General features: G+C 47.8%; 1 protein-coding gene across 6 annotated transcripts in view; it reads left to right on the top strand.

Moving 5' to 3' along the window:
• TENM4 (teneurin transmembrane protein 4) overlaps positions 1-23,494 on the top strand; it is a 547,191-nt gene that overhangs the window by 336,350 nt on the left and 187,347 nt on the right. For 4 of the 6 annotated variants that reach the window (XM_045577427.1, XM_045577429.1, XM_045577432.1 and 1 more), the window contains 2 exons: positions 7,888-7,986; positions 9,233-9,468. In XM_045577427.1, coding sequence (XP_045433383.1) covers positions 7,888-7,986; positions 9,233-9,468 — 335 coding nt within the window. The remainder of the gene's footprint in view (positions 1-7,887; positions 7,987-9,232; positions 9,469-23,494) is intronic. The other 2 variants (XM_045577431.1, XM_045577430.1) reach the window with 1 other exon arrangement.

Genomic DNA, 23,494 nt, shown 5'->3' with positions numbered 1-23,494 from the left:
ATCCTCCTACCCCTGCAAGACAAGCAGTGTGGACTAGAGATAAAGTGTCCCAGTCTGGCACCTCTTAACCCTCTACCCTATTTCTCAAAGTAGTAGGGAACATACATCCTATTATCTTATACTCCTGCCCCATATCAGTGGAGAGGACAAAATCATTCTGCATTTAATGAAGGGAAATTAATCTATACTGGAAAGTGTACCCATCTGACTGCCTGGAACATGATTGTGATATTTGCATGTTGAGCCTGTGGGGTTCAGTGAGAGAAAATCAATGTCCTTTTACTCCACTTTACTCCTATGGAATCATTTCCCCAAAAGCAAATTTTTCAGAGAGACAGCCCCACCTGCCTCATCTCCAATCTCTTAATTACCATTGCTTTTGCTGACAACCTTTAAAATCATGTGTGATGTATCTCTCTATGCCTCCTTTGCTATCATCAGTGACTGGGGGTGGGGGAGGGATGGAAGATAATTATATGTCATCCCATCCAAAGTAGCTTAATCAGATCTCTATTACTTACATTGTGCTTATTGAATGACTGTGCGTGGCTGAAAGAGGCCAGCAAATAATCAATGGTTCTGATTCTCTGCACGAAACATGGCGGCCACTCCCTTGGCTTGGATGCTCATTTTTATCACTTAGGATCAAAGCAGGTGGTTCTCTGGGTTTTTCAAGGGGACAGAAGGTAGAAGACAAGCAGCAGGGATGTTTTCCTGATGCACGAAGTTGGTTTGAGATGCGAAGGTGGCCCCAGTTTACTTCTCTTGCCTCACCAACCAGTCCTCACCTGCCCTTCTGACCTTCCATCCTCCCACATCCATTGCTCAAACCACAGGGAACCTTGATTTCTTTTTCCCTTATATTTTATTATTCAAGTAATAAATGTGCTGGAGAATAGTTAGGAAATGAAAATAAGCAAGAAAAGAAAATCAGTCAAATCTATCACCAAATGATAACGTTTGTTAACATGGTGTCATATACTAATGTACACCACTTTACATATATCCATACTTAAGCATATAATATTCACTATATGGCATGATGTGTATATACTAATAGGTGTACATACATGTGTATTATCACCTTCCCCCAATATCTCATCCTCTTCATGCCTCAGTGCCTTTGCATATGCTCTTGCACAACCCTCTGCCAGAGTTGCCCTCCTCTTCACTGCTTGGACCAGCCAAGTCCTACTTATTCTTGAAACCCAGATGAAATGTTTGAGATAGACTTCCTCCATGACCCTCCATGCCTCTAAAGATGGCCTAAAATGGGGAGAGGCACCTAATATAATGGATAACACAATCAGAATTCTGGATCTCAATACTAACCTTCACTGGTTGATCGCACAAAACCAACAGAGACAGTTTAAAAAGGCTCAGTGTTGAGTCTCACAGATAGAATCACAAGTAATTTTGACCATCATGGTGAGGTAGGAAGAATGTGGGCTTTAGAGTCAGATGGACCTGGACTCTTATCTTGGCTTTACCACTTACTAGCTGATTTCTCTATCTGCAAATTGGAATAAAAAGCATGCCTCTCAGGTTGGGAGGAAATAAATGTGAGAAGCACATAACACAGTGTCTAGCATTAAAGACATACTCTAAAAGTCATTTCCCCCTTTTCCTCCATATGCATCTGCATCCCATTTCAACACTGAAGAAAAAGTCACTGGAAAAATATTTATTGAGCTTCTACTTACCTGAGGAGTTGAGAGGAAATAGGTTGTACCTCTTCTCAGCTTCAGAGAAGTAAGTTTGGTCCTGATGTAGAAGTTGTCCAAAACTCGAGTTTTACGTTAGGGTCAGACACAACCTATGCTGAAACTCCTACCCCAGTGCTCACTAGATAGGAACTTAGACCTTAAATTGTTCCCTTAAAAAAGAAGGAATTATGAGTAGCTTCCTGTTCTGATTGTTGCTGCATAAAAAATGACTCTAAAACTGTGGCTTAAAAAACCTTCAGTTTATTATAATTCACAGTGAGAGTCAGGATTTCAGGAAGGGTGCAGCTGGGTTATTTTTCTGCTGCATGTGGCATCAACTGAGGTCAATCAGCTGGGCTAGTCCAAAAAGGCTTCACTCACGTGCCTGACACAACACCTTGGGTGAGACAGCTAGAACGCTGCATCAGTGGGACCCCGCTCCTTCTATTGTGGTCTCAGGGCCTCTCCACACAGTCTTCCCAGCAGGGAGTTGTACTTCATACTCAGTGGCTCAGGGCTCCATGGTGCTAAGACAGAAACCATTGATCCTTCTAAGGCTTGGCCATATTCTGATGGTCAAAGCAGTCGTAGGCCAGCCAGCTTCAAGGGGGAGGTCAACAGGTCTCCCTTCTCAAAAGAGAAGTGCCCAGGAATTTTTAGATACTTTTAATCCAATTTACCATCATGCCTCACAAGGCTGTAGTAGCAGATATACAAGGTAATGTCTGAAAATGTCTTAGCACACAATATGTGCTCAACTATTTATTATGCAGTACTTTCTTATTCAGTAAATATTCACCAAATGCTCACTGTGTGCATAACAGGTAAGACATGTCATAGAATAGACACTCGCGGTAGGATACGTGCTATGACAGGGGTAAGCACAGAGGACATGTGTTTTATTAGTAATTGCCTTGGGATCCTCAGCAAGAACACAGGGCTTGCATCTGGATGGGTGCTTGATAAATATAAACTCACAGGTGAAATAAGAGAATGATGGAACAGATGAATAAATGTATTCACCTGAGACCTGAGTGGAACAGAGGGAAGACTTCCCAGTGGCCCTGATGTTGTGTGACCAAGAGTTGAAGAGCAAGCAGGCGCCCCCAGGTGCAGCTGGGGAGGTGGGGAGGCACAGCCTGAACAGAGGCTGAGGCGCCCATTGAGCAGGGCCTGTCTGAGAGAGCTGTCTTAAGGAGCTTTGCCAAGCCCCACTAGAACAGGCAGCCTCCCAATGCCAGAGAAACAGTCACAGTCCTTTCCCCAATTGTCAAATGGAGTCTCTGTGTTGAGAGACTAAAATAAATAGCTAAGAAAATACCACCACAGCTGTTAGGATGACCGGAAGGGATTTAGATTTCATGCTGAAAAAAGGAAAAGAAAGGCTAGCAGAGGGACAAAAGAGAGCACAAGGACTTGGTTGACCCATTCCTTTCTCCTCTCCTTCTGTGACTATGGCACTTCCCAAGGGTAACTGAGTCCCCGAGGGAGGAAACCAGGCTAAGCAGTGTTCCGTATAGCTGGGTCAGATGTTTCTTTAAGGCCTGCAGGAGCATCTGTAGTCCATCCTGGTGGAAGCCATGTGTTCAGGGTCCCAGAAACCCTGACCCACTTCCTTCACACTCTGCAGCAGCAGATACTTAATTGATTTCCCAGGATCTATCTTATTAATAACCTTCAGACTCTTGTTGGATGAAGGGGAAGCCAGAGCAGAGGGCTGCCAGACTTCGGCTCTAGCTCATCTGATCTTGGGCCTGATTTGGGAGCCTGGGGCCCATTCCGGGGTCATACTCAGTTTGAGGAACAGCCCTGCCCACCTTCAGAGATAGAAGGCCATCCTCGTGGTCTCCAACACAGCCCTGGTATGGTTTCCAAAATGGCACAAAGGAACTTCTGGTGGACCAGGCCAACCCCCGATCATCACAAGGAGTTGGGATGGATAGTTATCTCTGTCATGTGGTGATTTAGTCACGAACATGCATAAGACACAGAGGCCATATAAGAAGCTCATAGGTCAGTGAGGGAGGAAGACCCATAGTGAGTGAATGAAGATGGCACTCAGAATAATGCTCTGACTCGAGGAGTGCTGGGGACTAACAGGAGGGTGTGGCTCCCTCTTCATGGCCATCATGTAACAATCACAACATTCACTCATAGGGCCCTTCTGGGTGCTCTAATGAGCTTCCAAACAAGGAAGCTCATTAGAGACTCAGTGCCCAGGATTTCCACTGGGGCTGGTCCCATCGGCACTTGTGCCTGGCAAGTACCCAAATTCCAGACTCCCAGAAGGAGAGCATGTGTTCAGCACAGCATAAACCATATTTTTTTCACAAATTGTTCAGGCACAGTGAGTCAGCCACTCTTATCAGTTAATGGTGTTGAACATTCCTGGAGCCTAAGTTTCTAGACACCAGCCAAGGGCCAACCTTAGAAGCAAGCCTTTGAAAAGAGAGCAGTCAGGACCACCAGCTTGACTCTTTTCTGCACAGGTAGGCAGTCATCCCCACTTGAGAGATGGAGATAGACAGAAAATTAATGGGGAACCTTAAGCTGGGAGTCAGGACACTGGGGTTTTAGTTTCAGCTCTGCCACTGATTGGCTTTGTGTATGGCAGCAGGACACGTGTCTCTCTGGGCCTGGTTTTCATCATCAACCAAATGAGGCCTCCTAACTTGACCCAGAACTAAGTTTGGAACGTACAGGGTAGGGTCCTTTTAAGGCAGGAGCAGCATTCTGAATAGGCAGCGGTTTAGTGAGTGAGTGCAGGAGCTCTTTCAGGAAACCTGACACTCCCGCACCCTAGAACCCCTCGTTCTGTTGCACTGCCTCTTCGCTTGTCCTGACAGACCTGTACTTTTAAAAAATAGTTGTTCTCTCTCTTTTTAAAATAATGGTTTATTTTTGAAATATAAAAGTAAAATAAAAAATCACTTAATCCAGACACTACAAAATTTCCACTGTTAACATTTTGATCTTCCTTTCTCTGAATGTATTTGTTTGTTTCTGATGAGTTTTACGGGATAGCTTATACTCACTGAGAACATAGTCCTAGGAGGATACAGGCTGGACTCGAGATGTTTGCTGGGACATGCAACGCAGCCTGCCTCAGCTGCAGGGAGGCAGCCGGAGCCCGGCCCTGGGCCCTCACTGCCTGGGCAGGGAGTGAGGGCCTGCTGACGCTTGGCATATGGACTATAGAAAGACTAGAAATTCCCTCCTGAAATGCGGGGTTGGAGGAAGTAATAATACATCACCTGTGCCACACTGGATTAAATACCAGCTGCGTGCCTGCAATATGCCAGGAGCGCTGCCTTTTCCCACCCCACCATTCGCAGTTTTCAGCGAATATTGATTGAGTGCCTACTGTCATGTTCCAGGCATCCTTCCAGACTCTAGGCATACGGGCAGAGAATGAGGCAGATAAGATTTCTATCCTCATGGAACTTAAATTGCATTAGGTGAAAAACCACAATAAGCATGTGTGGTGTGAATCTGGTCCTGTGAGGAAAACTAAAGCAGTGCAAGTGGCCAGGGGGTGCTGGGGAAGAGGAGGGTGGGGTGGACGGGAAATTTAGCAGAGAGCCTTAAGCTGAGAGTCCCCTAGATTATTCTTAGGGAGGGAATGATCCAGGCCAACATCTGGTAGAAGGTGATCAGGCAAATGACAGCAAAGGCTCAGCTTGCTACAGTGACAGTGAGGAGGCTGGGGTATGTGTAGCACAGAAAACGAAGTCACAGAGGTAGCAGGAGGTCAGATTGCACAAGATGTTGTGGGTAAGGACCATGGTTTTATTCTCGTGGAGCCATTGGAGGATTGAGGGCAGAGAAGTGGCATGATCCAAATTATGCTTCAGCTTCTATTAGGAGAGTGATCATCCCAGTTTAGTCATGTTCCTTGAGATCTGACACAAGCTCTCCCACTAGAGGGCCAGTGAATGATGGAGCTGACACCTGTCTGACCCCAGGGTCTGTGTGTCTCTCAATGTGCCCTGAGGCCACCACCACCCCCCCCCCCGGGGGGGGGGGCAGAAAAGAGGCTGCTCTGAGGGACTTTCACACCCCTCAGTTTCTCCCAGTCAGCCCTGGGTTCCTGAACACCACAGAACAGCTTGTCAGACAGACTGAGGGCTTCCTGGAAGTGGAGGTCCCCACTACCATCATGGCAGTACCAGTGGGCTCAACTGCAAAGCTGTGTTGCCTTGTGCTCTTGCTATCCCAGGGAACGCTGGTGCAGTGGTGCTTTGAGAGTACCTATAGCCCTCTTCACTGTAGTCTGTGAGGCCTGCTGGGGCAGAGCCACAGGCTGGGCAGTGACAGAGGGTTAAGAGTGGAGAGGCCCGAGCTCTGGGGCCTGGCACAGCGAGGTTCCGCTCTGGCCCTGCTGCTCACTTACTCTGTGGTGGGACCTAGCTTTGCCAGCCTACAAAACAAAGATGGTGGCACTGACTGTGGGGTTGTGAGGAATCTGATTCACGTTAGATAATAGTTGCAGAACTCCAGAACAGTGACTAGCACCCGGTGAAGGTAGGGCAGAGAGCAGCTTATATTTAGCGTTAGCATTACTACAGTATTTGTTTAGCCCTTAAATATTCTGTCAGAGTTACACAGTTGGTCCTATAGCAACTTTGTAAGTTTAACATTATTATTATCCCCATCTTACAGATGAAGGAGGTACATAATTTGAAGAAGTTTAAGTTTTTATAATGCCCGGCCAGGTGACTCACTTGGTTGAGCATCATCACACATACACACACACACACACACACACACACACACACACACACACACTGGGTTCAATTCCCAGTCAGGGCTCATACCTAGGTTGTTGTCTCAATCCCTACTTGGGATAGGTATGAGACACAACTGGTCAATGTTTCTCTCGAACATTAATGTTTCTTTCACCTTCTCACTCTTCTTTCCTCTCTCTCTAAAATCAATAAAAAATATCCTCAGGTGAGAATTAAAAATATGTATATAGTTATTACAGAAAGTCACACAACAAGAAAGTGGCAGAAAAGGGACTTGATTTGGGGATTTCTGGTTCTCAACACCTAGTCAAAGTCAAACAAGGCACCTGGCAGGGCTGGACCCAAAGTCAGCTTTCTATAATCAGTCCCTACCTGGCATGCACACAACAGGCTGATGCCAGCACCGGCTTGTTCAGAATGAGTCACTGGGGTTTTCAGGTGAGGTGGCAGCCGTCCTGAAAATGTCAGAAATAGATTCCAGGGCAGGTGTGAATGATGCCACTTAGCAGGCGTGACTGAGACCAAAGCGGCTAGTGTGTCTGCCTTCCTCCTGGGTTTGAAATAGGTAAAGTAACAAATGCTGTGCGGCCCTCTGTGCACTTAGGGGTACCCAAGGGCCTTCCTCTGTCTTCACTAGGGTGCCATCTTCACCAATCAGTCATCACCCAGGTGTCTGCACTGTGAAAGGACATGACACTCCAAATACGTCAGCATCAGCTCTGAGGCTTGCAAGCAAGATGGGAGCTCAGGCCCTGCGCCCACCTGCTGACGCCAACCCTGTGGGGTGGCCCTCAGTATAGCACAGCTCTCCTGGGGCTTCTGGTGTTCACCCGAGTTTGAAAGCCACTGCTTTAGAAGAAAACGGTCCCCAATGCTTGTCTTTCTTTTTTTCTCTGGATTGGCAACATGAGTGTCTGTAGCTATTGTTTATGCAGAGGTAGGCAGTCTCAGGTAGAGGGGAAAGCAGGGGTTGGGAACCAGATAAACCTGAGCCCAAATTCCTGCCTTGAATCTTGCTAGCTGGTAAGGCTGGTCAGCTTGACCAGTCCTGTTACCTCCCCACCTCCCAGTCTCCTCATTTGTAGAATGGGAATAACACTGCCTTCCTTGCATAGCCTGTTTTGAAGAATTGAGATAAATGGCTGTAACATGCCTACCTCGGTGCCTGAGACGTAATCAGGCTTCATCAGGGAGAGCTGTGACTTGATGCACACAATGGCCAGCCCTTCTGGTTTGTATGGAGAATGCGCCTCTGGATGCTCTGCACCAGGCAGACCCCTGCACATGTGGCTTGCACACAGACCCATCGCCTGGAAACTGCCCCGCTGGTCTCCCGTGCAGCTGCCCCAGCCAGCCACTTTGTGTGTTTCTCTACTCTCCCCCTTCATCGATGCATGACTCATTGCTTCATTCATGTCTCCATGTGTGCGTAGAAACCTAGGCAAGCAGCCATTCCTAGGGACATTGCAGGACAACCTCATTGAGATGGACATTCTCAGCGCCTCCCGCCATGATGGGGCTTACGGTGACGGGTAGGTGACATCCCCATGCTCTTCCTCTCCGTGTGTGCTCTCCCTGCAGCTCCTGCCCTTGCATGCAGACCCTGAGACCTTTCCCTGGGATCTCCCGGGGGAGGTGATGATGCCATGTTGCATGACCATTCCCAAGTCCACATTCAAATTGCAAGAGTTTATCCTTGAATACCCTGTCCCCCAGCATATTAACAGCAGTCTTGTTAATATGCAGCTCCTGGCATCTCATTGGCTGCCTCTGCTATTTTGAAAGCCATCTCATGCAGCAAATTGTATGCAGCACAGGCCCTGTGCTGTATTATGTATTCTGGCCCTGAGGCATTTTGCACCATAGCAGAATGTGAGATTACCCCTAAGATTTACCCTTGCCCCAAAGATTTGGGAGCATACAGTGCAAAACCAAGCACCCTATTTTCTAGGCTGTGTACCAGTCCTCCCATGGCCATGGTTAAAGCCAAGTTCTGGAGGATTTCCTGTTTCCTCATCTGGCCACAACCATGTGCTTGGGCCACGCCATGCTGCCCTTGAGACTGTAGCTAGGCCGCAGGTTGCAGTTGCCCGTCTATCCTTCCACTGAGCTTGTGCCAGGGGCTTAGAAGGCAGTGGTGTGGCTTCTGAGCAGAGCGTATCAAAGGCATTTGCTGCCACTGGCTATGTAACAGCCACTAGAGCATTCTTGATCACGGCAGAACTTATTGGTGGTTTCTTGGTTCTCAAACTTCCATTGCCCCCTTTCAAAAGAATAGTATTCCATTCCTTCATCAAGATGCACTGGCAAAGTAGGTATTGGAAGGTGAAGGAAAATTTGGGGTTTCATTATCTCCAGGGGACAGAACAGGATTTTATATACTTTCCAAGTTACTGCAGTAATTTTGGAGTACAGCTAGTTCATTCCCCAAGAAACATTCATTCCCTAAGTTCATTCCTCCAGCCCCATCCCTTCCCAGGAAAAGGATCTCAGCACCCAACCTTCTGTCGAGTAGGTAGCACCTTCTGCCTTGGCGTGGGTGGCTTTCCCCTTGGGCAGGGCTGTCCTATCATGACCCATGGAAACATGTCCTCGTGAGCCCTGTTTTGTGATCTGGTACGTGATTCTCCTTTTTCCTGTTCTATCTTCTCTGTGGTGACTCTCTCTCTCTAGGCTCCTGTGCATGCTTCTTCTACTCCTGTCTCTGTCCTCCAGGTTGACCTGGGTCCCTGGCGAGCCGGCCGACCCTGATGCCCTCTGGCTTCTCTCCATCCACAGGCACTTCCTCTTCAAGCCGGGAGGCACCTCTCCACTCTTCTGCACCACATCACCAGGGTACCCTCTGACTTCTAGCACAGTGTACTCACCTCCGCCCCGGCCGCTGCCCCGCAGCACCTTCGCCCGGCCAGCCTTCAACCTCAAGAAGCCCTCCAAGTACTGTAACTGGAAGTGCGCAGCCCTGAGTGCCATCGTCATCTCAGCCGCACTAGTCATCCTGCTGGCGTACTTTGTGGGTAAGCACAGCCCTCGCCCCAGCTTCCCTTCACTCCCATTGGCCCAGAGGGCAGTGGCCAGGACACCTGTGGGCACCGAAGGCACCTGCCACAGGGAGAGCCAGGCAGCCCTGGTGCTCTGGACTGGCCTGTACCCCAAAACTATTAAGGTCAACACCCCAGGGCCCTCTTCTCCTCCTCTCTGAACATATGTCAGGAAGTGAGATTGGCATTTTCTCTTTCATGTCTTGGATGCCCAGCAGTAGGCACAGGCACTCCCTGCAACTGGTGTTTGAGGTGGTGATCTGTGATGTGAACGTCATAAATTGGAGTCACTACAAGTGCAACAAGTTGGAGAGGTCAAATGCAGGCAGGCTTCTCCCGTGGGTGCCATGCAGCTATAACAAGACAACAAGAAGCAGGAAGAAGGTGGGGTGCCCTGCATTGCAGGGAAACTGCCACAGTTTGGACTGTGCTGACCTCAAACCAGGAAAGTGTGTCTCAGGGTGTGGGTCTGGCAATGTGGTCCGAGGTACTGTGGGCACCAAGATTCAGAATTACACCATGGTTGGGAACCCAGAGAAGAGACTTCCCAGGCACAGGATTAACAGGGAACAGTTAGAGCAGCTTTGGGATGCACAGAGACCCCGGGCAGCATTGACTGGCCTTCCTGCTGGACTGTGGCATCTCTGTGATGTAAAACACTCTTGGCCATCACCTCGCTCCCACAGCGTGCCTCCCACTGCCTGCTCCTTTGCTATTCCCCACACAGTCTGGTTTCCTGCTCCAGACCCTTCTCTTTGGTCTGCTCCCAGATAGGATATTAATCGGAAGAGACCCGCAGGTACTGTGTAGAGACTGCTGCCTCTACATAAATCAGCCTGTTGGTAAGGGCATCCGGCAGGGTTGGCTTCACCCTCCATCCTTTCCAACCTTCACATCTATAATTCCAAGATTTCAGGTAAGGCAAGCCAGCCTGAGAAGGCCTTGAGGCCATGCTAAGGAATTCTGAGATGATTTCGTCAGCAAAGGGGATAAGTGGAAATGAACTAAGTGGCCAGAGGAAGACAGAGTGCTGCCCATTGTGGAAGGACCCTGTGAAAGTGTTTTGGATGAACACAGAGCTGTCACTAGGAATGATCCACAGAGCACGGGCCCCAACTTGTTCCAAGCATGGTGAAGGGACTCGAGCATAGACAGGGGTTTGGATGATCTGAGCTGTAAAGTCACTTCCCTCTCAAGATCCTTGAATTCCATAACAGATAATCAGGAAGATGATAGTCCTATAAACAGGGCAATCTCCTTAATCTCAAGCTATAAAAAGCCTCCTTTGTGTGCCAGGGCTCCTTTCCCCTTGTGGAGATTGACTTGGGGAATTTCATGGCTCCAAGGCTAGGCTGGCATCCATGTTTCAGCTCTGTTATAGGGTGGATTAATTATTGCTGCCTAGAAAGCTGCGTTGAGAAGGATCCCGAGGCTATATTCAGACTCCATGGGAAAGAACCTCTGTGATTGATTAATAATGTATCTGTCATGGTCACAGGAGGGGGGAATATTGATGACATACCAGGTGTTTGCCCTCTCTGCTGAGGGTGAAAGCAACAACCAGACTCTGGGAAAGGCGTGCATCATAGATAGACTTCCATGGGTGACAGGTGAGGGTTGTGGAGTTCCAAGCACCATCCCCCAGCATGACAGTGTCTTCCTAGCTCCACCGATGCCGTGTCCCAGCAAACCAGTTCTTGCTTTTTTGACTGACATTTTCCATTTGCTCAATGGGTAGCTTTTGAACAAGCAGTGTCACTGTTTGTCAAGAGTCAAGTGGTTTGCTATGTTTAACACTGAAGTCTTGAGGTTTATACTGAACAGCCTCGTTCAGGGAGAAAGAATAAATCTTCATATGATTAAATAAGCTCTCTTCTGCTTCCATCCCATGGGTTTCTTCCTTTCCCATTTAATACAGTCAGTCACCCCATTTATGTTGTCAGTTATCAGCTACCTAAAAAGATAGGAACTACCCTATCATAGGAAGGGTACAACTAGACCTTGATGATCACATAGTAAGAATAAGATTCAAGCCCTGATTGGGGGTTTTTCCTGGGTGATCGTTACTTTTCCTTCCAACTTTGATAGTGTTTGAATCTGTGATTCTAAGATTTTTATTTTTGTTCAATAAACCCTAAGGAATATCTGCTTGGAGCCAGGCATAGTCTCAGGGGTCCTCAAACTTTTTAAAGTGGGGGCCTCAAACTTTTTAAAGATCACGGTCCCTCAGAGAGCTGGAGGGCCGGATTATATAAACTACTAATTCCTACTGTAACACCTCGGCTGCGCTCACTGCCCAAAAAACCTGGCGGGCCGGATCAGACTCCTCTGTGGGCTGCAGTTTGAAGACACCTGTAAAAATGTTAGGGCTGACGTTGAGGTGTTTGTAGTTCAGCAAAGGAGACAGCTGTGTTGGCAGTGATTGAGGCAGCTCAGGGCTGTGAGAACACCCAGCCCCCATCAGGAGGACTCGGGGACGTTCCCTGGGAAAGGTAATGTTTTAGCTGAATCTTTAAGTCAGAGTTAACCATAGACAGACAGGCAGGGAGGGTATTCTAACCTGAGGGGAGTTTCAGACTTGAAAGAGAACAAAGTGGTGGCAAAGGCATTTCCTGTGTTTGAAGCACTTGAGGGGTGTTGGAGTTACTACAAGAGAGTTTGGTAGATTATGAAGCTCACGTTGGAGGCCAGGTGAAGGACCTAATGGGCAGGCAGCCTGGGGCCATTAGTGGGATTTAAGCAGAGACAGGACAGTCAGATAATGGTCAAGGAAGGAAGAGACCCTATTGCAATAAACGAGTAAGGAGAAGCTGAGAGCTTCAAGACCGTGGCAACATGGACGGAAGGAGGGGACTTCTGTGGCTGATGGACTATAATCTGTGTCTCAACTTGGGAATGGTCAGGCCATTGGTCACGTCTCCTTGACATGATGAACACATCTTTCTGAGAGATAATCTCTCTGTGTTGAAATGTTCAGGCTGGACCCTAGATTCCATATCCAAGAACCAGGTCAGAGAGGCAAGTCTGGGGCATTCCCCTTGTCATGTGGAGCCTCAGCTCACAGGCAGCCCAGCAGCCTGATTCCGCTCCCAGCTCAGCTACCTGGCCAGCTTGTCCTGGGCGGCATCTCTTTCTGAGCCCAGACTTCATCATCTAGAACACATGTGTCAAACACAAGGCCCGCGGGCCAAATCCGTCCCACCAGGCCTTGCAATGTGGCCCGCACCGCGCTGTCATCACTGCACTCTGCTGCGTTTCCATCACAATGACAGTTTATGACTGTTCAGTAAACCATTCGGCCCGCAATTTAGGCTGGATTTTAGATTTTGGCCCCTTCTCTGATTGAGTTCGACACCCCTAATCTAGAAATAGGCAGGGCCCCTTCCCTCAGAAGCCATCTGAGGCTGGGTAAGTTAATGCAGATGGATGCACTGCAGGTGTGAGGCCATCCCTCGCTTTCCTCCAGGGCTGGGGGCGGCCACCTCAGTGCTTGATCTCCTCCAGCTGCGGGAGGGAGCCATGAGAGGCTTGTTGCTGGGCCATAATCAGAGGCTGTGATGACTAACTTGTAAGGAACGATCAATTATTAAAAATCAAATTAATTGTCTCAGCCGAGCATAAATATCCTTAACAAAGACTCTTTTTTCCAGCAGGCCGACCAATCTAATCAACAGGCTAAAGCACAGATATTTAATTAGATTTTTGATGAAAAATTGTGTTTAATTTCAAGTATAATCAATTATTAATTACCATAATGAGTGAGTCTGACTAGGTTTACTAATTAACTCATTTAAAAATTATGAATAACCTTTTCATTTGTAATTATTTTCTACATCCTATCAAGTTCTAGATAAGAATTGCGTCACCTCACCAGCACTCGGGGAGGAGGGAACAGAGGTGGGAAAGAATTGTTCTTTCTCTGGTGTCTGCTCCCCACTGCCATATCAGGATGGAAACCCCACAGATCCATTTGATATTCAGCTTCTTAGTTGGAAAGTTTCTTGGGAAACAAGAAAACAGTGACCTTTTATTTACAGAGGTGTTTGCAGTTATTTTCATAGGAAGATGGAGGGATTGGAGTCCACAGTTAGGGCCACAATGACTGCAATGACTGCAGAACCTGGGCCTGGCCTCTGGGCCGACGCGATGCGCGCCATCCTTCCCTTCCCCCTTGGGCTGTCTGGCCTGGGATGAGAATCTAGGGAGGACCTCTCCAGCCGGGGGTCCTATTCAGAGAGAAGATGTGTCTTTCTGCCTCCAAAGGATGCCCTTTCAGAGATGCAGCCATTGAGGAGGATTGTTTTTTTGTTTGTTTGTTTTTGCTTGTTTGTTTTTGAGTGCCTTGTTTTATTCACCCACTCTCTCAAGGAATGTTCATGTACTTTTCAGTCTCCATTTCAATACACTACCTTTTCTTTTCTGAAGAAAAAAGGAAATCTGTGTTCAGAACAAGATGGAGAGAGGATGCTATCCAGGGAGGATTAATTACAAGTCAATCATGAAGCTTACTCAGTCACCACAATAATGCTTTTTTTTTTTCTTCATAATTTAATTTTTTAAAAAACAAAAGGCATTGTGGTCTAGAGTAGTAAAAATAACAGGGGTCACTTTTTATTATTCATAAGATCTGTTAGCGTTGATTGTGTGCTACTCACATGCCCTTCTCTGCTCTAAGCACTTGGCTTGTGTTTCCTCATTGAAATTTCCCAACAACACAATGAGTTATTACCCCCCACGAATGGATGAAGTCATGGAGGCCCTGTGAGCTTCAGTAACTGCCCCACTGTCACCTGGTAAATGGCAGGACTGTGACCCAGCCACCCCTCGGCACCAAGGCTTTGAGTGGACACTTTTAAAATACTTTCTCTTTTGAGCTCACAGTCTTGAAAATGCGATAACTTTTCCATCTTAATTTCGTGTTTTGAATTCCATGTATCTTTCAAACTCATTCCAAGTATCTTCTCTCTGAACACTCACAGGAGCTCCGTGAGCGAGGCATTCTTTTCTGTATTTTCGAGAGGAGGTAACTAAAGCTCAGAGAAGTGAACAGCTTGCCAGGTCAAGATCCCAATAAACAATAGAGGATTTCAAAGGCTGCACTTTCAGCCACTGCGCTGTAGATTCTGGGCTTGAAGAGGTGGTGTACAATCAGTAGACCCCACTTTGGGCCTGGCCCTGTCACTTGGTGACTGTGTAAATTTGAGCAAGTTACTTACTTATCTTCTCTGAACCTCAGTTTCTACTTTTCTTGTGGTTCTTATAAAGAGTGTGGCTGGAACGTTTTAGGCCCGTTTTACAGGAGAGGAAACAGAGTAGCCTCAGGGTTGAGAGCCTGGGTTCTGAAATTAGGTGCTTCTGTTACAAGCTTTGTGGCTTTAGGCAAGTTTATCTAACCTCTCTCAGCCTCAGTTAACACTCCTGTAAAATGAGGATAATGAGTGGGCTACTTCCCAGGGTTGTTGAGACATTCCAGTAAGATGATTTGCATCAAGTACCTAGTGTACTGCCTGGCGAGGTGTTAGCATTCAGTGAACGTTAGATATCATTTTTGTTCAAAGCAGTATTAGTTCTGCTAGCATCCCATAGAGCAGTGGTCAGCAAACTCATTAGTCAACAGAGCGGCAAACTGCAGCTCGTGAGCCACATGCTGACCACTGGCCATAGAGTATTAGTAAGACAGACTTGAGCAAGAACTCGGAGCAGCCTCGTCTCCCTGCAGCACCTGTGGGCTTCCCAGCCTGTGGTAGTCACAAGGGCAGCTGACAGAACAACCAGGGGCACCCGTCAGAAGACATTTGTAGGGATGCCTTGCTGTTCCCGGGAAGCAGCCGCAAGAAGCATCATTACCGAAGAAGCACCTCGTGTCATTTCTTTTCAAGGACGAAGGTTGATCTTTACTTCACTGACAGTTGCCTCTATTCCGATAACAATGACAGCTCCCCTCGTGTTCTGAACGTCTGTGTGAAAAGCAGATGCCAAGTGTGTATGGATTAATATCTTCAAGTGCCTGTCCTGCCGGGTAGGCCTTCGGAATAGGAGGTGGAAAAGACCTGTTAATAATACAAAACCCAGGAATGGCTTTACATTTAAATAGAGACATGAGATTACCCTAGGAGGCTATTTCTTCTGTCATAGGTCCAGGTCTACCCTGCAGGGCAAGGGTGTCACTCACCGTGATGTGTCTGAGGCAGCACAGCGTCCTGATCAGAAGAAAGACAGGACGCAGAGCCTGACCCAAGTGGGGGGAACCCCAGCCCCGCACTCTCCAGCTGGGTCACCCTTCTGAGCCTTGGTTTCCACATCTGCAAAGTAGGAAGAACAGTAGTACTTTCAGGAGGCGATTGTGCCTTATGAAAAGATGAAATGAGATGATATTGAAAAAGCACAGGTCACTTGACAAAAAGGTGTCCCTTGCTGGTGTCCTGGGGAGACTGTCACTCTTTCTTGGAGCTTAGTTATCTCAACCCAGGGTGTGGTGAGAGTGGACAACCCTGCTTGGTCCTTCCTGGTCTACGCTGCTCTGACTCTAGGACGTTGAACCTGGACATTGGGGTAGGGTCACCAATGTGGGCACAGCAACCGCTGGGTAACTAACTACAGTGGCACGTTCCTACATGCTCAGCAATGAGAGATTCTCTTTTCTCATCCGGTCGTATTTTTCACCTCCACCAGCAGCTGACTGTGGATTGAGAAAGTAAAAATTAGAACCCTTATTTGAAATGGTGATCATTTAATTTATAACTGAGAATGTTGCTCAGCTTAATGGCTGCTTTTCAAAAGACAGTTATTCGAGAGCATTGCTTGTTTGAATATTGCTGCCTTGCGGGTGTGGAATTGGATTGCGGTGGACTTGGCCATCAGGCTGGCTTGCGTAGACCTGTGCGGGCTCTAGGGACCCCTGACATTTCACCATGCAGACTGGACTTCAGCACAGCCACAATCCAGTGAGAAGGGATATAAGGCTTCCCTTCTCTTTAGGGGCAGCATTGCATACTCTCTCAGCTCCTCGTGTCTTATTCGTCTGCATATTCAGTTCCTTGCACAAAGCCTGGCACAAGCTGGCTGTGCTCAGTAAGACTTGGTAGAATAGAGGACTTTACAAGATGGTTAAACCTGCCAAGACTTTTTCAGACAGAAGAACAGTATGAGCAAAAGCGTGGTGGCAGAAATGTGCATTTTATGTCCTGGGGCTCAGGTGCCTGTGAAATGGATACGAGATGACTAGAGAAAGGGTTGAGGCAAGGGTGGTTGTACTGTCCCCCGTCCCCCCCACACTCTCTCCATTATCCCCATCTGGTTCAGCTCTTGCAATATCAGGATCCCAGATGCCGTCTGCCTCATAAGCACAGGCCTGTTGCACTTCAGGCCTGGCTGTTATTAGTGAGCAATAAGCTCATTTTCTCTCCTTTCTGTTGGACTTCACATCATGAGAGAAGCCATAGATTTAGCTTTATAGCCCAAAGAATGGGAAATGGAGATGATTGAACTTGATCTTTTAGGAGGAGGAAAAAGTGATAAAGATACAGGATCCTGTTTTAAAGCCTTCTCTCTAAGATTGATTCCCCCATGCTGCTCGGTGGGAATTGCTAATAGCAAGATATATATAGATTGTTCTCTTCTTAACAGACCCCGGACAGATATCCTCCAACCCCCAAAAGGAAGACCTGAGGAGACCAGCAGGGCTTTCTGAAACTCTTTGAAATACTACGGTGGGAGGCGGACAGAGTCAGGCTTGCAGGGTGGGATGATAGGAAGGCAGAATTTGTGTCCAGGGGCAAAGACCACTCTAATAAGGGAGCCGCCTGCATGGAGTGAGCTTCTTGTGTCTGGAAGAAGAGAAGTGAGGACTATGTGCCCAGACTCTATAGACCTGTGGGTCTGGTGTCCTTCTGCCATTACTAACTGTTGCCACCTGGGCAAGGACTTAATCTCCTTACAATGCGTTTCCTGTAAAATAGGAATAAACAAAAGACTAGCCGAAATGAGTAAACCATTCAACATGTTTCAGCTCAGCAGGAAAAGAAATATTCCAGCTTTCAGACCTCACTCTCTCCCCACCCTTCCTTTTCCTCCCATTGGTAGACTCCAACCAGAAGCCAGAGCCCAAGGGTACCCATGGATGGATATAGGCGCCATGGGCCGGCTTCCCAGGGCATGGAGCAGCGCCGAGAAGGAGAGAGTGGATCTGGAGGACAAGAGGATCCCTACTCTTCAAAATTCCTTCCCATGGCAATGCTGGAGCTCTGAGACCCAAACTACACTCAGCCCCCAGGCCCTGACCACTTGTATTTAAAAATCAGAGTTATTGAGCTAGAATTTACTATACATGCAGAAAATCAATACTTTGTTGGTGTACCATTCTATAAGCCCTGACAGAGTTGCATGTCCATCACCGCAATCAAAACATAGCACATGTCCATCACCGCTTTGTGGTCTGTCCTCTCTTCTCATTCTCAGCCTCTGGCACCCACTTACCTGATCCCTGTCTCGGTAGTTTTAGGCGCTGTTTTTGAGAGGTGTAGTAAAGATGTGATTTATTTGCTGGATTTAATCTCAGGTGTTACCTATCATAACCTTCAAACTCTTAAGATAGCAAAGTGGTGTTGAGGAAATTTTATGATATAATTCAGAATTCAAGCTATCAGGACAAACAGTGGAGGCATTCTGGGCTTTTGTGTGTGCTGTGCTTGACCTCCTGAAGGATAACAGCCAAAAGCCTCCATGTGGTCGGCATGAACTCACATGTTCACATTCCTCTGTCTTTCTCATGGACCGTTTCTTCATGCAAACAGTTTCAATAATTGACACAATTCTCATTCTTGACAAGATGAATAGCTCTCCCATATTTGTGCCATTATTTCCATTGTGTTCCTGCTGTTTCCAGCTGTTTGCTATTACAAATAACCCTCTGTGAGCAGCTTTGTGCCTCCTGCCCTGTTTTCTTCTTTCAGTGACTTTGGGGAGGGTGTTCCCCGGAGCAGTGCTCCTGGGCCAGAAAGTGTGGACAGGCTACAGCCCGTGCTGCTCACTGCTTGGAGCTCCTCTGAAGGATGGGCTGAACTCCAGGGACCCCAGCCATGTGCCCACTTTCCCAGCTTTGTGGATTCACTCACCTTGGCTTGGTTGGTCTGATGGAGGCGGTGAGGGGTAGGGGACAGAGGACTTTACAAATGGCCTTGAGATCCAGAGAAGCTAAAGATCTTCCTTCCTGGAAGGAACTAGGGAACTGCCCCCTTTCTCCTTCAAACCTCTCCCCACCCCCCGCCTGCCTTTTCCTAGACAGTTCCTTTCCCAAGAGCTTACTTCACATGTCACTTCTTCAGTGAAACTCCTCTGTCCGCCTCACTCTCAGCCGGGAGCCCAGTTACAGCTCTGAGAGTACCCATCGTACTCACCAGTTAACCAAACTACATCCTGGATTGGTTCCCACCTGTCTCCACTGTTAGATCGAAGGCTCCGTGAGGGTCGAAACCATTTCCACCTTGCTCAGTGTTGCAGCCACAGCCTCTTGTGCCAAGGTCTGTCATGGATGGAGCACGTATTCAGCCAGCATTTGTTGAAGGAGGGAGAGGAGGGGAGGATGACATGGAGGCTCAAGCTCTTCCAGGGAGCAGAGATCCAAAATCTAGAGCCCGTGGGATAGTGAGAGAGGGAATATGATGACCGGAAACTAAGACGAGGGGAAACCAGAGGTGGCTGCTGACATGTAGTCGGAGCGTCACGCAGACGGGACTCGGGCCTGTCGTTCTTTATGGCTGTATGGCTGTCAGCAAGAGACTTCACTCCCTGGGCCTCCTCTGTGAGGGAGATGACAGGCTGCAGTGGGAATGCAGTCACAGTCAGGCTCCTGGCTCTCATGACTAAGAACCGCTGATAAAAGAAGGCTGTCTTCAACTCCCCCTGGCAAACAAGGTGTGTTGAATTTGAGGGCCAAGCAGTCCCTGAGTTTGGAAAGGGCTCAAAAAAGAAAGCACCCTAGTTTACTAGTATATTCAATTTTTATAACAGCAGCAATGGCTGCAGCAACAATACACTCTCCCAGGTCTCAGAGGCCCCTGGCTGGTGGGCAGGCTCCCAGCCCAGGAGAGGCAGCAGAGCCGCGGTGGGTCAGGAAGCAACCCAGCCCTGGGCCCCAGGTGCTCCTTCCTCACTGCACCCGGGAGTGTGGCAGAGGAATCGATTTTACAGGTTTTCATCATCCTTGGAAAATATTTGTCCCCAAGTCCTTGTTTTCAGTCTAGACTAATTACTGGGAAATAAAATAATTTAATTGCATGGAATTAAATTATTTAATTGCAGAAACGGAGCGAGCCTGTTCTCCCCAGTGGCTGTTGTGAATGCCTGGCTAGTGGGGAGGAGGGCGGTATAGTCAGGGCTGCTGAGGCTGCAGGCCTGGGACAGAGGTGAGGGAGCAAGGACAGCTGCCCCCTCGCACACAGAAAAGAGGGAGAGGAGGACCTGGCCGGTGTGCTTCAGTAGTTGAGCATCAACTTATGAACCAAGACACAACTCTATTCCTGATTCCAGGTCTGGGCACATGCCAAGGTTATAAACTTGATCCCCAGTAGAGGGGTGGGGGGTAGGAGGGGACGGAGTAAGGAGGCAGATGATCAACAATTCCCTCCCATCATCAATGTTTCCATCTCTCTCCTTTTCTCTCTGAAAGAAAGAAAGGAAGGAAGGAAGGAAGGAAGGAAGGAAGGAAGGAAGGAAGGAAGGAAGGAAGGAAGGAAGGAAGGAAGGAAGGGAGAAAGAAAGAGAGAAAGAAATTTTTAAAAAAAAAAGTAAAAAGGGGGAGAGAGGTAGGAGAAGGAGATGTGAGAGGAGGAGAGAGGGCTGTAAAAATGGTATTTTTTCTTTGCCTGACAATAAAACAACAAAACCAGAACTAAACACCCTTTAAAGACAGCAATGCAGTCTGGTAACAGGAGCCCGGCTCACACAGTTGTCGGCATCCCTCCGAGTCTAGTTTCCTCATTGCGGGGATGTCCATGCATGGCCTAGAGGTGTTTTGAGCATTCTGTGGGAGAATGTCTGCCCGGGGCCCAGTCCGTGGGTGGTCCACGGTGGGTGCTCAGTAAATGCGGCTCTCACCCTGCGGGCAGCAGGATCACCCAGAGAGCTTAAACCCTTTCAGATGCAGTGGCCAAAGGCCATCCCCGGGCACCGGGATTTCAGGTAAGCTGGGATTAAGTAGAGGGAGCTCCCCCCACTCTCGGGCTTGAAATGGCTGGGAGCATTCACTAAGCTGTGTGCCCCCTTGTCTCCCCAGCAAAGCCGATAAGCTAGCATTGCTGCTTGGACCTAACCATAGGTCCATGTAAGTTGCTGATGGCAGTTGATGAAAGCATGTTACTGGAGTGTGAATCTTGTCCCTGTTTTGTTTGTTTTTGGGGGGGTTATTTGGGGTGGGTGGAACCCGAAGGAGAAAGCAATTCATTCTAACCAGGAAGATGAGACAGAATTTCCCCAAGGCACTAAGCCTTATACCTCAAGTAAGATTGAGGATGACTTTCTGGAAGATAGAGCAGCCTAATCAGAGGCAGAGGGCAGTAGATAGAAGTGGGCTGATTTTGGCACCTAGTTTGGGAGACTGTGCTTTAAAATGTCCATCTGTGCCTTTGGCCTGTCAGCAGACCCCAATCTGTTTTACTGAAGGCTCTTAAATGTAGAACTACAGAAACCACAGTGACTGCAGGGGCCACAGCTGCCTCCCTGCTGAGGAGACAGGTTCTCCCAGGCCTCTGCATAATGCTAGTAAATACCTTGCCTTCAAACCATTGGTTCTCCCCAGCATGTCCTTGTCCTGAACCCCCAGTTATGGAAGCTGAGGCCCACTGCAGTTAGGTGACTTGTCCAGCTGGACCTGCAAACCAGCTCTGATTTCAAGTCTTGGGCTTCCCTTTGTAGACCATGCTGCCTCTCGGAGCTATCATCCGATGCCTTCGGCTGTGCTCCATACGTGAGGCTCAGAGCCACCAAGGAGGCTTTGCCATCTTGACTGGGTCTTTACTCTGCATCTTCTCCCAGCTCTTCTCCCAGGACCTAACCTCATGTGACAGAAATGACAGCTCACATGGGTGGAGAGCTTCCCATGTGCCAAGCATGTTCTGAGTATTACATGGGTTTTCTCATTTCATTTTCTCAACAGTCTCACTATCCAGCAAATATTTGTCAGGTGCCAACTGTGTGCTAAGTACTAGCCTATTTTTATTTCTACCTTATGGATGAGAAACTGAAGCCCGAGGACATTAAGTCATTTGTCCAAAGCCACATTGCTAATGGGTGAAAGAACCAGGATGTGCTCCCAGCCTGGCCCTTTCCCAGTGGACTCTGTGGTTTTCATAGCTGGGGTGGGGCGGGGTTGGTTACCTGAGCTGAACTGCCAAGAGGGTGCAGGGAGCTTCCCACTAAAGAGAGAAATGAGTGTGTTTTTTATGAAATAAAAAATTAACATCCAGCTGCCCTTGCCATTCTCTGTGCTTGGATTGCTAGCTAGCTATGGCATTGAGTGAGGCTGGGGTCTACACCCATAGTGATTCAGAATCGAGGAGGAAGTGACAGCCTTGATGCACATGGCTTACTGAGCACCAGCTCCTGTTATCTGATTCTTCCCAGCTCCCAGCCTCATGGGGCTCGACTACTGTCACTGGCCTAACATTTCATTCTGGAGAAAGTCCTTCCTGCAGGCCTATGGCAGGCAGCTAGATTCATCCTGCCTTGGAGCCTGGAGTTAGATTTTGTTAAGCCTCCGGTGGGGAAAGAGAAAAAATGCCAGTGTCATTGATTGTACTGTGGCATCCATTTCATCACGTTGTCCTGAACTTCACCACTCAGAGCCTCTGTGGAATTCTATAGCAAGACATGCTCATTGGGCTCCTGTGTTGTCTCTGTGAGCTGCCACTACGCATGCAAAAGTGGATCTGAGAGGAGATGGAGTGGAGGGGAGCAAAGATGAAGTGAGAATCTTAGAAGAAGTGGCATCTTTCTTTTTTCTTTACCTAAAAACTCTTTTTTCACAACTGGTTGTCGGATCCTAACTTTTTCGTAGTGTATTAAGTCAGTTAAATAAATTTCGTAGTGTATTAAGCTCATACACCCAACTGTGTAGGCCTGGGGCTGTGTTGGAAGTTTCATATATAAATCTTCGCATTGGTCTGTGTTTTAAACTTGGGGTGTTTTTCTTTTATAAAGAACTTGCATTAAGTGTAATCTTTACAAGAGCCTGGGAGATGCCTTTGTACTGTGGTTACATTTCTACAGATGAAAACACTGAGGACCAGAGTGGTGAAGTGACTTATCTGCTGATGCACAGCTGGTAAGGGCCAGTGGCTGAGTCTCTCTAAGATCTGTTCCACTGGGTACAGAGATGGACACAGAGCCAGCAAGGAACAGGAGACAGGTGTCAGAACAGGGTGGTGCATGGAGAGGTGCTGCAGTAATGGGAAGGGCCCTGGTGGGAGGGGAGAGCAGAGGGCATTTTTGGCTGGTATAATAGTGGAAATCCTCATAGAAAGGTGATACTTGAAGTTGGTTTTGAAGGATTGCAGAATGGTTTTTTGTCGTTGTTGTGATTTAAAAAAAATTTTTTTTTTAAATCAGAAAGGCAGTGGCTATTCCACAAAGAATCACTGCATTAGCAAAAGCCTGGAGGCTGCACAGACAGGTGTGTCCAAGGGATGGAAATGCACACAGTCTGAGACTCCTGAGCAGGGGGGAGGTAATGAGGAATATCAGATACTGTGCTCAACAAGCACTTAAATACTCTGAAAATTGTTTCTGTTATGAAGAGATTATCCTCAGGAAAATACATTGCCCACAGAATTTGAGCAGGAAGGCAGGTCCATATAAGAACGAGATTTGCATTTCCTCCCATTCTTGTCATTTCTACACTTTTACATCTAAGCAGAAAGTCGGCTTCTATAGTGGTTAGGGACAGGTTCAGTGCAACCTGGATTCAACTCAGACCTCTTATTAAATGTGTGATCTTGGGCAAGTTGTT

Source organism: Pipistrellus kuhlii, unplaced genomic scaffold (genome assembly GCF_014108245.1).
Source record: "Pipistrellus kuhlii isolate mPipKuh1 unplaced genomic scaffold, mPipKuh1.p scaffold_m20_p_9, whole genome shotgun sequence".
In the NCBI taxonomy this organism is placed as follows: Eukaryota; Metazoa; Chordata; class Mammalia; order Chiroptera; family Vespertilionidae; genus Pipistrellus; species Pipistrellus kuhlii.
This window is presented reverse-complemented; position numbering and strand designations above follow the sequence as displayed.